Source organism: Camelina sativa, chromosome 12 (assembly GCF_000633955.1).
Source record: "Camelina sativa cultivar DH55 chromosome 12, Cs, whole genome shotgun sequence".
NCBI classification, from domain to species: Eukaryota; Viridiplantae; Streptophyta; class Magnoliopsida; order Brassicales; family Brassicaceae; genus Camelina; species Camelina sativa.
Genome location: NC_025696.1, coordinates 25,307,821 through 25,320,125, shown reverse-complemented (window position 1 = coordinate 25,320,125; position 12,305 = coordinate 25,307,821). Strand labels below are relative to the sequence as shown.

Genomic DNA, 12,305 nt, shown 5'->3' with positions numbered 1-12,305 from the left:
TTGTTAGACTAATATAAGACTCATTAGTATTAATCCTTGATGGTGTTGCTTTAGGACTGTCTAATATGAGACTCAATAACATAGGGTCATAAGCATAAGAACACAAAAACATACATGATTTAAATGTTAACATAACAACACAAAAACATATCCGATTTCAGTACTTTAGGTTTCAAAGTTTGAGTGCTTTTGGTGAATGAGGGATCCACAGTTCGATCTTCAATAATCAAATTAACATTGTAGAAAACGTCCTTTGTGCTCTGTTATGTTTTGAGGGATCCACAGTCCATAAACTTCACTAGACTTCACCAGACTTAACCATACTTGTCTACAAACTTCACTAGACTTCACCAGACTTGTCCATTAACTTCACCAGACTTCATCAGACTTCACCAGACTTGTCCATAAACTTCACCAAACTTAACCATACTTGCCTACAAACTTCACTAGACTTCACCAGACTTGTCCATTAACTTCACCAGACTTCACCAGACTTCACCAGACTTGTCCATAAACTTCACCGGACTTTACCAGACTTAACCATACTTGTCTACAAACTTTACTAGACTTCACCAGACTTGTCCATTAACTTCACCAGACTTCACCAGACTTGTCCATAAACTTCACCAGACTTCACCAGAATTGTCTGCAGACTTCACTAGACTTCCCCAGACTTGTCTATAGACTTCACCAGACTTCTCTAGACTTGTCCAAACTTCATGTATTTTGTTGTTATGCTTAACTCTTTTTGTTAGTCTTGTTTTTTGTACTCTGGTTTTAATGAAAGTTTGATTGAAAGAAAACACCATCAAGGAATTTCAAAACACATGAGTATTATATTAATCTTAAATCAACACCATCAACGAATTTGAAAACAAATGAGTCTATTAATCAAAAATAAAAACCATCAAACACCATCATTCATCACAAAGCAGCTGTCGTGAACACAACCCAGAGGCTACCTGAAACATAACGAGTACCGTAAATATAAATGAAATCAAAAATTCAAAAACAGGAATCTTAAGTTGATGCACAAACCATTGTTATATCACTATATCACAGGTCGTTCTGTTATGTCCTTCTTTGCCACACCGCGCACACTTATGTCTCTTTGACACTTGTGAGTTTTGTGATGATTTTATCTTGTCTTCAGCGGATTCATATCTTCTTTTTCTTCGCCGTCCTGGATGTCTTCTTGTTTCAGGTGGTCGAACTTTTGCATCTTCAACATACTGTGGGACTCGCCATTCTTCTTCAGGAACACCTATTGGATTAACAGTTTCCTCATATTGCGATCTCCATGCAGTAGTGGTATACACATCATCAGCATAAGGATATAGATCCTTGCCTATATCAAAAGCTCCTTTTATAGCATGTCTACAAGGGAGTTTTTGGATGCTGAACTTTCCACATGAACAAGTCCTTCTTTCTAAGTCAACAATGTAGTCTACTCCATTACCTTTAACCTGGATCTGCGATCTGCTCATCAAATAACCGTTCATGAATTTACCTTTCTCTATTCTTCTTGAAATCTTTTTCTCCACCTCAACAGTTAAAGGATCTTTATGCTTTGCACTTAACTCTCTACTCTCATAAAACCAGCGTGTCATCATTTCTCTGATGCTGTCTAACAAAGGAATTATTGGATACTCTCTGGGTGTCCTCAAAGCAGCATTAATTGATTCAGCTGCATTGTTGGTGTTAATATCATACCTATAACCCAGAAAATGACAGCGAGCCCATTTTGTCACATCGGCTTCCTCTAGATAACTTCCAATAGCAGGACTAATATTGTTAATTTGCCCAAACTCTTTCTCAAACTCAGCAACTCTATAAGCTTTTGATGCTTTTGCAACCTTACCAGTGACACCTCTTCCCTTATGATATGTTATCACATTGCTAAGCAAGTGGTGGATGCAAATACCATGTTTAGCCAATGGATAGATGTTTCCAATTGATTTAGCAATCGATGTATGTCTATCTGACACAAATGATAAACCTTCTTCATCAGCTATAACCATCTTAAGTTGCATAAAAAACCACTCCCATGAACAATCATTCTCAGAATCAGCAATTCCAAATGCGATTGGATACAAATTGGAGTTACCATCTACAGCTGTAGCAACTAGGAGAACCCCTTTGTATTTATTCTTCAAAAATGTACCATCAACTACTATCACTTTCCGCATTGACTTGTAGAACCCTCTTGTTGATTGACCAAAAGAAATAAATAGATATTTAAATCTTCCATCAAAGTCAATTTCATAATTCGTGAACGTACCAGGATTCGCTTCTTGTAGCATGTGCAAGTATTTTGGAATCTTAGCATAACTTTTCTCAGGAATTCCTCTAACTTCGTTAACTGCATACTCCCGAGACTCCCAAGCTTGGTGATATGTTAGCTCGCAGCCGTACCTTGAACGAATAATATTAACTATATCATTCGGTTTAGGACCTTCCTTCACGCCCTCATAGCTTTGCTTAATGAGATGTCCAATTGTTCTTGCAGATGGAGTCCTACAAAATGAGTTTTTTTTTGAAGGGGCACATGTATGGTTACCCACAAACTTGTTGATTTTGAAATATGTAGACGCTTGTAAACACTCAGCCCGGAGACGCCAATTACAAGCACTATCAATGCAGCGTATACACCACCATCTCTTATCAGATTTTGTAATCCTATAGTCGCAGTTATATTTCATTGCATACATTTCCATAGTAGCCTGTAAAGCTTCCTTACTGCTGAAATATTCACCATTTTTTACCATTGAATCTTCCAACTTTAAACCAGCAGTATCACCAAGATTAGCATCAGTACGCTTTTCTAATACATCATTAGTCGGCTTAGGTGAATTCCTTGAAATAATACCTACTGATTTTCCCACATCAACTTCCACATTACAACCATCGCTACTATCAACTGGGAACTTATTCAGATCGAACTGGACTTTACTCCTATCACCATCAACTACTCTTTTGAATGTAACACACAACCGAATCATGTTTATCTTTTTCAGATATGCAAGAAAATTTTTCATACCTCTATCATTTGTCAATACAACAGGAGGACAATCAACTTTAACCTCTGTGGGTAGATAACTGAATTCCACATCAAACATATTTTGCTCTATTTCATAGTCTTCTGAAACCATAACCTTCAACTCTTCAAGAGATGTAGTGGGTTGCAAAGTCAGTAATCTAGCACGTTTTTCTTCATCATCAATAAATCTCCACTCCTTCTTGGCATCCAGTGTCCATACACCACAAGTAACATAGATTTGCATCATAAATAGGTAAGTGAAAGCTTTTGTGGAAGGTGGAAGAGATGGTGACCGATCACGTTAAGGTATAATGTCGATTTTTCTTAATTTGTTTATCTTCTAAATAATTTAGAATACGCATTCTAAAATGTGTTAGAACAAATCTAAACAATAATGACGAAATCTTAACCATAAATTAAGAATATTAAAAAAATATTTAAAATATTCACTATCCTTATTTAATTTATTTTCTTTCTACTTTTAGAGTATTCTAAGGTTTACAGATTACAAATTCTAAAAATTTCTATGATATATCTTCTACTTCTTTTAGTATATAGGATAAAACATAGAAAACGAATTCTGAATTGATGTAGAATGAAGAAAAACGTAGAATACATATTCTGAATTTCATAGAACATACAAAATTCAGGTTCTGAAATTTTTAGAACAAATTTTCCGTCTAAACTTCGTTAAACATGTACAAACTGTAGAATGAACAATCTAAATATTTCAGAAAGAGAAAAAATCGTAGAAAGTCTATTCTAAAAAATTTAGACCAGAAATCAGCAATTTACAAACTGATTTTTGACACCCAAAACATTTTTTTTTCAAATTTTTGTTTTCACAGTTGTATACTAACATGGGTTTTCTGTTTGTTTATTGGTTCAAACTCCTAAAAACTTCACTATTTCTATTAATAGGGGCATTTTCGTCACAATTGACAATCTTCAAAAAAAAGTGTAGATGGCCAAATTTTTAGAAAAAAAACCTTTATTTATAATTTTCCCTTCTTATAAACTCGGACCTTATCAGATTAACTTCTTAATTGTGTTAGAGTTTAGTTTAATGATTCTTCTTATTTTAGGAGCTATTGTTAAGGATAATAGATTATTGAATAAAAGAGTTCAAGAGAACTTTGTCAAAAGCCTAGAGAGGAGGACTCTCAACCCTAAGAGCTTGTGTTCAAGCTCTGCAAGGAGGACTGCAAAACCACGTCGATATCGTTCTCGATCTCGGCTCTATCCTTATTGCTTCTTCGTCAAGTTACGACGTTCTAAGCAAGATACGTTCGTGAATCCGAATTCTCCTGGAGATCTAGTGTTCTCGTCCATTATTAAGCTTCCGCTCTCTATCAATTAATACTAATTTAGAAACCAAAAATAAAAAGATTTTGATACCATGAATCGTATGAATATAATATAACTGAGATAGATGATAAATGAGTGATACTTTTATAAAGCTTTAAACAAAAGTACAAAACAAATTTACATTTTATATATATATATACAATGCCTATAAGCAGCGGCATTTGAACTTTTTTATATATTTACAACCTGACTTCATAATCCAATTTCAAAAAAAAAAAAATATTACAGATTTTATTGAACATATATTACAGATCTACATGACATTCTTTGGCTTAAATCTACATGAAACCATCAATTTCATGTAGATTTAAGCCAAAGAATGTCTAGAAGTGGGACAAATCTCCTCGGCATGAGCAGTGGGGACATAAACTGCATTCACAAGAGAGCTGTTTCTTCGCCCATAGAAAATGTAAACAAGCACTCCGATGAAAAGCCACACCGATACACGAGCCCATGTCGAAGCTCTAAAACATTAGAAAGACAAAATGGTATTATTACAGTAAACTCATCCGTTAGTAATTTACAAATGTGGTGTAATGATTCATAACTCACCCAAGGTTTACCAAGAGGTACATGTTGATAAGAATGCATACAATAGGCAATAGCGGAACAAACGGGCAAATGAAGCCTGTAATACGAAAGAGTTATAAGTTACAACTCAAACTTTCTGGTTTGTAACCAAATGAAATGCTTACTACAAAACATTTGGCTAATTTGTTTTAGGAAAATCAAAGACATCAGTACCTCCAGAATGCCCAAAACTGTGTCTAGCATCATCCTGATCTATGCAACTCAGAACAATCAAACCCACAAGAAGGAACAATCCACCAACACCACATAGAGAATATCTGAGGAGTCTGTTGATAATTTGCATAAAATGGAACTAAGTATTGAAGAAAATGACCCAAAAATTTTGAACCCTAGTAAAAGACATAAGGTCAAGTAAATAAACGGTTGATGAACAAACCCTGGCAAGCGGAAGCTTGATGCTGCATAGCTTAAAAGGAAGTTTCCAATACAAGTGACCATAATGCTCCAACCAGCGAGTTTTCTTCTGTTTTCTTTATTGGGAACCCCTACAGAATCAACAACAGATGTGAACCTTTTGCTTAATCCAAGACCAGAGATGATGAGCAAACATATAGAGCTAGTTTGCAAAAATGATTAGTAACTTACATCCTCCTTGAGCTTCTTGCTTCTCCACAATTGAAGCATCAGTTTGGCAAAGTAAAGGTTGTTTAAGTCTAATGGAAGTCCCAACGTGACTGGATGAGTTCTCTTCATCACATTGGAAGGGAACAGAACAAATCCTCTCTTGAAGTGATGAGGGAAGGGGTACCTGATAAAAAATTTGTAAGTCTAGTGCATAGCTTTGTAAAGGAGTTGGGGATCCTTGTTTGCCCATTGGAAGATAGTTAGAGACTTCTCTCCTTAATGAGGTATAAAGAAAACGTTTATGGTTCCAATCATATTATTACCTCATCTGGAGGAACATATCTGACTATCAACACTGATACTGCAACCATTGTAAATGCAACAAGTGTCCCGACACTCACCTACACCAACTAAAGCTTGTCAAGTTCTAGCTACAGGCTAAGTGGTAATTTTGGTGAATCATAATGTGTTAATTACCATTCCTGCCAGTTGCGAAACATCCATAAAGAAAGCTAAGACTGCTGCACACAAACCAGTTGTTATGGTTCCATTAACAGGTACCTGTGTGCGTTGATTCACATTTGAGAAAAATGAAGGCAAGAGACCATCCCTAGCCATTGCCATCAGAATCCGCGGCTGAAAAACGAATAAGCTCTTTAATGAATCAGTTGTTCTTTCACCGTTTCAAGCAACAATTACTTAACAAAAAGTATGGTACAAAAGAAATCCACACAACATCTACATTTTCTTTAAACATCTCATTGGTAAATGAACAAATCAAAAGATCTAAACACTTGAATTATGTTTCTAGTTTACCTGAGGGAGAATGGAACCCATTAAAGCAGAACAGAGAGCCATGACAGCACCTAAAGTTATCAAATACCTATAAGAGAAAAAGGCAGGGAAAAAAAAAAAACCAAACTCTAAACAAGTGCTGTGAATGAACAGTATTGCATCTTAACCAATTCATGGACTTACGCAGCCCATTGAATTCCATGACTAGCAAATGCGGAGGATATTGGAGTGTCAGGGTCCATAGCATAATACGGCACTAAACCAACAATAACAACAGAGACCATCATGTATAGCAAACAACAAAGCAGAAGTGAAAGACCAATACCGAGCGGTAAATCCCGCTGGGGATTTTTCACCTGCATATGAAACAGTAATGTTAAGTATATAAACCAATGCATCCTTCAATATATGATACTGCAACATTATATGATACGAACCTCCTCTGCCATACTTGCAACTGAGTCAAACCCAATGTAAGCAAAGAAAACAGTAGCAGATCCAGTAAGCATTCCATCAACACCATATGGAAAATACCTAAAGAAACGAAAACAATATATATCATATAACTTCCCTCTGACAACATGATGGTGGTAGCATAAGGAATGCTCAATTTACCCTGTTGGAAGTTCATAACCAACCCAACCCGTCTTGAAACACAGATAACTTCCAGCTATTATGACAAATAGCATAACAAAGACATTTGCTGTTGTTACAATTCCCTGAGCAAATGTGCTCTGCAAAGAAGATATATTTTACTTTAGAAACCAAAACAGCTCAGCAGAGTTGAGTCTCTCCAAACGACGTAATTGGAATATAAATAAACTATATACCTCCTTCACTCCAGTGCACAGGAGGCCTGTTACAATGAACACTAGTACAGCAGCACATGGGTCAACAACAATATCGAGGCCTGGGATTTGATGACGAGCTAATATGGTAGGCAGACAATCTTCACCACCAAAAATCATTGCCTATCATGTTATATTAGAATGTCATTCACATGATAGCGAAACAATTTCCAAACGTTCATGTAAGAAGTAAAAGATTCCCTGTATTGTTATCTATAGCTATAAATATCATTCCAGATATCACAAGAATCCTTGATAAAATGAGGTCATTGGCTTATGATTCCTAGCTCGAACAACATAAGAATGAAAAGAGAATGATCATATAGAGCTTTGTATGCCTGTATGGAAATCAATGCCAACCAAAAGTAATAGCTCTAAGAAAAGAAGGGATCAGCATGCATTGCAACACTATTAAACTTCAATTCAACGAAACAATATAACACCACTCCATCACTAAGAAATGCAAGGAAGAAGAGATATCAATCAGTGAAAGTATAAAAACCAGATTGGGAGATATGCCACGAGCAACGGTTGAACCACCAATAGTGTATTCCAGAATCAGGGCCCAGCCAATCAACCACGCAACACTACAATAACAAGAATTTCATAACCAAACGAATAAAAGCCCAAGAAACCGCTACATAACTAAATAAGCAAGTAAAAATGTTACCCTTCACCAATGCAAATGTAAGAATAATGATAAGCACTCCCAGCTGAAGGTAAACGACTAGAGAGTTCCGCATAGCAAAACGCTGAAAGGGCAGCGGATATTCCAGCTATAAGGAAGGAAAAAGCAAGAGCAGGTCCTGAATGCTCTCTAGCCACTGTTCCCACAAGTATATAAACCCCTGCTCCAATCGTTGATCCAACACCTAAAAAAATTGTGAAAACCAAACTCTTAAGGTTCAGTGAAGAACAAAGCCAAAACAAACACAAACCCAACAATTAATCCTTAAAGATACATATATAAGTAAACAGATGGAATCATCCTCCAAAAAACTAACAGAAACAGAGGATTATTACAAAGTCAGCACACAAAAAGCTTCAATCTTTGAAAACCATTTACAAATCAGATTACATGATAAGAAAACTCATCGACTATCTAAGAAACCCAGATTCCATAAAACATCATTACTACGAGCGTTCAGTTGAAGAAAATAAGATACCAATTGCAATCAAGTGAGGGAAGGTCAAAGCTTTGGCGAGCTGGTGGTGATGATGAGTCTTGGATGATGTGCCATTTGAAGAGTCGACTTGTTTCCTTCTTACTAAATTTCTTAAGAAACCCCATGAATGGTCACCACCACCACCTTCATTTTGCGTATCCACCATAAAACCCATTAACACACACAAAACAACACTTGGGAAAGTATTATTTGATAGAGAAATATTCTTTAGATAGACATCATTTTATAAGTACGTCTTTTTTTCTTTTTTCTTTTGGACAAATACAAACTACAAGTACCGTACGTCTTTATTTGCTTAAAAATTGACATAAAAATGTCGGAGTCAGTATTAATTACATCTGAACTAGTTTCAGCCATAAAATAATTCTGAATCTGTATTTGGGATTTTTTAAGAATTGACTAGTTGTCGTATGTGTGCTACTAGCCTTCCCTATCCGTTTGATATATTCTGATTTCTACAAATTTTATTTTTCTGTCTCTTGCTGGTAAAATAAAAGGGAAGACAGTTAAAAATTTGGATGGTACATAAATTAGCAGTATAGTTAAACTTAAACATGGTACTAAATGATATTAAAATCGTTAAATTAATTTTGTTGACTTTATAAAAGTTAAAAGTAGTTTCTTAGTACATAAAATTTCGCTTTCAAAGTTAATAACTGAAATAATTATGAGATTATGAATAGATAATAGGGGAAAAATCTCAAGAAAACAAAAAACGTGGCTTATATTTATGACAACTGAAAAATTTTATTTTCTTTTTCTGGTAAATATTAAATAAGTCATATTTTCTTTATGATTTTTCCTTAAATATTCTTCTTTTTAAAAATTAATTTAATATAAATGTCTAAAAGAAAAAATGTTTAGAGCACATTTATCAGCTCAACATTATTATAATAATAATAATAATAATAATAATAAAGCATGAGAGAAAGGAGAAAAACGTCACTCGAATCGTATGTATCAAACAAAATAGTCATGTGTCAATTAATCATTGATCTATTTAATAAACATTAATTAAAATATAATTATAATTTATAATAAAACAATAAATTTGTTTTTTTGAGATACCAACAAACAAACGAATCTTCTTCCACTGGATGCTCCTAATATACATAGACAAACGTGTTTAATTTCTTAGTTTATTACTTTTTTTTTTATTAAAGACATCCAACCTCTATTATTACTAATGGAGATGGCCTAATAGATTAAAAAGCTAAATCGTATTTCATCCTTCAACCAGTTTGGTTTGAAAAAACTTGAGGAAGGCGTCCGCATCTGGTTTCGATCTCAAGTTCTCAACCACTTGGTTCTAATTAATCTGTTTTTTAAGTTCTCTCCCTTAGTTTTTTTTTTTCGTTAAAAGATATAAATGTGTTGCTAGGTGGATTCGAACCTAGAAACAAACAAATTTTCTCCCGTTTTAAATTCAAAACTCTATAGGGCGAAGCATTCTATGTAACATAGTATTTTGTTTGAATATATATAGCTTTACATATATCTTTTAACAAAATATTAGGATATATCCCGTACTTAAAGCACGGGTCAACATTTTAAAAAAAATTATAATATAATAATAAAAATTATTTTGTTTGAGATAATATTTATTTTTAATTGTTATGTAAATCTATTAGTCTATTTGAATACTAATTATTTTAGAATATTATAGTATTTAATTTTTGATGTATTATTACAGTTTTATATTGTTTATTTGTTGTACTTGCATCATATTTTGTGAAATATAAAATAGTAATTTTAATATTATAATTGTGAGTAAATAAAAATTATTAATTTATCATCTATATAAATTTAGTTTTACCAACCCGCCAATGTGGAAATTAAAACACACATTTTCATACATTGAGTAATATATCTTTGTTTAAAAAAATTCAAATCACAACATATGCAGAAAAATATGTATTTTATTAATTATAAGTATTATATGAAACTTCTAAACAGTTTGTAAATAAAATAAAATAAAAATGATAGGAGAATTTGAAATCTTAACAAAATCTTCGAATTTAGTTATTAAAAATAATTATATTGTATACTTGGATATAAAATCTTAGTTTTTAAAATTCTGATTGGTTTATATATTTAAAAAAAAAAATAATTAGTAATTTCGTTCATAATTTATTAGAGAGAAAATATTTTTTTAATTTTTTTTAGATTTTTTAATATTTAATATGTAAGTATTTTTTATTTTTTATTTAATTATATTTATTTAAATTAGTTAATTAAGCTTAATTAATTTAGTCTAATGACAATTGAATGTAATTTTTTACACATTATAAAGTTAGTTTCATATTTGTACTTCTCAATTAATATAGTAGGATATATATATTTTTTTTTTACAATGACAAAATATATATATATATATATAGCTTTACATTCATACAATAAATTTATAGAAGAAGAAAAAGAAACCGCCATGTACCATGCAAAACGCATCTACCTGCCCCGTCCCCATCCTCCATGTCACTATTGGAAGCGTTAAAAAATACGTTCAGCTAATTAGACGTTAACATAAGGAACAACACACAGACCTAACTAAAGAACCCTCTCTGAGCTTCTCTCTCTTTTCTCTCTCTAAAAATCTTTCAAAGAGAGAGAAAGTTTTTCCTGTCTGTTTGCCGTCCAGATTTATTGATTATTTCTGGATTTTCTTTCAGCATTATATGGTTTCTCTAACAGTGGTGGCTGCTGCTTCCGTTTCCAACATCGTCCGATTTCCTTAACGGCGGTGTTTGGCTTGCCGTCCGGTGTGGTATCCGGCTTTTGTCCGACAGAGATTGGCTTTCATAGCAGTGCATGGTCGGCTCTTGTCTAGCATCCTCGGCTCATACAGCGGTGATGGCTAGCTTTAGGTTTCAACCCGACGTAGTTCGGTTTTTTTTTCTGTTTTTGCCTTCTCTCTTCTCCGGATGTTCGGTTTGCTTTTCCTTTTGGTTTTTTTATCACGGTTTTGTTTATACCGTTGATTGTTTTTAGTTAAAATCTCATTGGATATGTGTGTTGGTGATAGCGATTCAGTGGCATCTCTGCTCAAAAAGGTCTAACTCCAACCTATCCTTTGGGTTTGAGGTTTACGGATAAGGATTAGGCGATTTGCAATTTCAGTTGAAGATCCAAAGCTCTTTCCTCAGCTTATTACTACTGCCTTTAGCTATGTCTTTTATGTTTAAGCTTCTTCGATTGGTTTTTAGTCAACAGAGGTGGATTAATCAGAGTTCTTATTCTCTTTTGAGATTTATGGATCCGTATTAGATCTTCATTTCTGTTTTGCAGTTGTCGGCAAAATATAAAAGATTCTATCTTCGATCTTCACTCGACGTTAGTTTCATTCTCCGGCGGAATCGATGGCTTCATCGGCGAAGGATGACAACGGAAAACTTTTAGTCTCCTCAAGTTACACGTGTCTCTGTTGTTGACATGTGTCTTGAGATATTTTAATTCGATCCAATCTTCTTCTCTGAATGATGCAATGTTGGGCCAAATGGACTTTCTTTATTAGTCTCTGTAAACCGCTGTATGTTTTTGTGGGCTTTTGCTCGGTTGTTATGTGTAATGTTTTATATCAATAAAATCTTCACTTGAGAAAAAAAAAATTAGACGTTAACATGATGATGACTACCAAACCAGCAAATATTAGCTTTCGCAACTGGCTAATTGGCTTTGAATGTTTAATGTAATTGATCCGTTATCCTTCTTGCTAACCCGTCAGGAATTTGACTTTTGTGGCCGGTCATCAAGAACATATATATTTTATATTTTGTATTAACATCAAGATAACGATAACAACATTGACCGATTGACGATACCTTAAAATTTTACCAATATTTTTTAAGTCGGTTAGAGAAATGACGCAACTGCTCTGAGCCTATGACAGACAATTTTTTTTTTTTTTTTTTTTTT

General features: G+C 33.8%; 2 protein-coding genes across 2 annotated transcripts; both read right to left on the bottom strand.

The window, feature by feature from the left end:
- On the bottom strand, window positions 918–3,002 carry LOC104733830. The gene is made up of 4 exons (XM_010453375.1): window positions 2,108–3,002; window positions 1,862–2,011; window positions 1,215–1,762; window positions 918–962 (listed from the first exon to the last, which is right to left on the bottom strand). Exons 1-4 carry the CDS (start codon window positions 3,000–3,002, stop codon window positions 918–920), a joined length of 1,638 nt encoding a protein of 545 aa, XP_010451677.1.
- Window positions 4,472–8,547, bottom strand: LOC104732593 (cationic amino acid transporter 3, mitochondrial). Its single transcript, XM_010452153.2, has 15 exons — window positions 8,373–8,547; window positions 7,877–8,078; window positions 7,709–7,793; window positions 7,189–7,329; window positions 6,974–7,092; window positions 6,796–6,892; window positions 6,542–6,714; window positions 6,380–6,446; window positions 6,041–6,199; window positions 5,887–5,964; window positions 5,585–5,747; window positions 5,376–5,484; window positions 5,153–5,265; window positions 4,961–5,036; window positions 4,472–4,872 (listed from the first exon to the last, which is right to left on the bottom strand). The coding sequence occupies exons 1-15, from the start codon at window positions 8,545–8,547 to the stop codon at window positions 4,716–4,718; spliced, it is 1,914 nt and encodes a 637-aa protein (XP_010450455.1). The 3' UTR covers window positions 4,472–4,715.

What these genes read in the sequence shown, in the direction of transcription:
- LOC104732593 (XM_010452153.2), bottom strand. Translation starts at nt 8,547, where the DNA reads ATGGGTTTTATGGTGGATACGCAAAATGAAGGTGGTGGTGGTGACCAT. An exon ending in GGTTATGAACTTCCAACAGG is followed by an intron (nt 6,893 to 6,973) that starts GTAAATTGAGCA and finishes TCGTTTCTTTAG; the next exon opens with GTATTTTCCATATGGTGTTG. An exon ending in CAGTTTTGGGCATTCTGGAG is followed by an intron (nt 5,037 to 5,152) that starts GTACTGATGTCT and finishes TTCGTATTACAG; the next exon opens with GCTTCATTTGCCCGTTTGTT.
- LOC104733830 (XM_010453375.1), bottom strand. Translation starts at nt 3,002, where the DNA reads ATGATTCGGTTGTGTGTTACATTCAAAAGAGTAGTTGATGGTGATAGG. An exon ending in TAAGGGAAGAGGTGTCACTG is followed by an intron (nt 1,763 to 1,861) that starts GTAAGGTTGCAA and finishes GAAGTTATCTAG; the next exon opens with AGGAAGCCGATGTGACAAAA. An exon ending in AGTATGTTGAAGATGCAAAA is followed by an intron (nt 963 to 1,214) that starts GTTCGACCACCT and finishes GTTATGTTTCAG; the next exon opens with GTAGCCTCTGGGTTGTGTTC.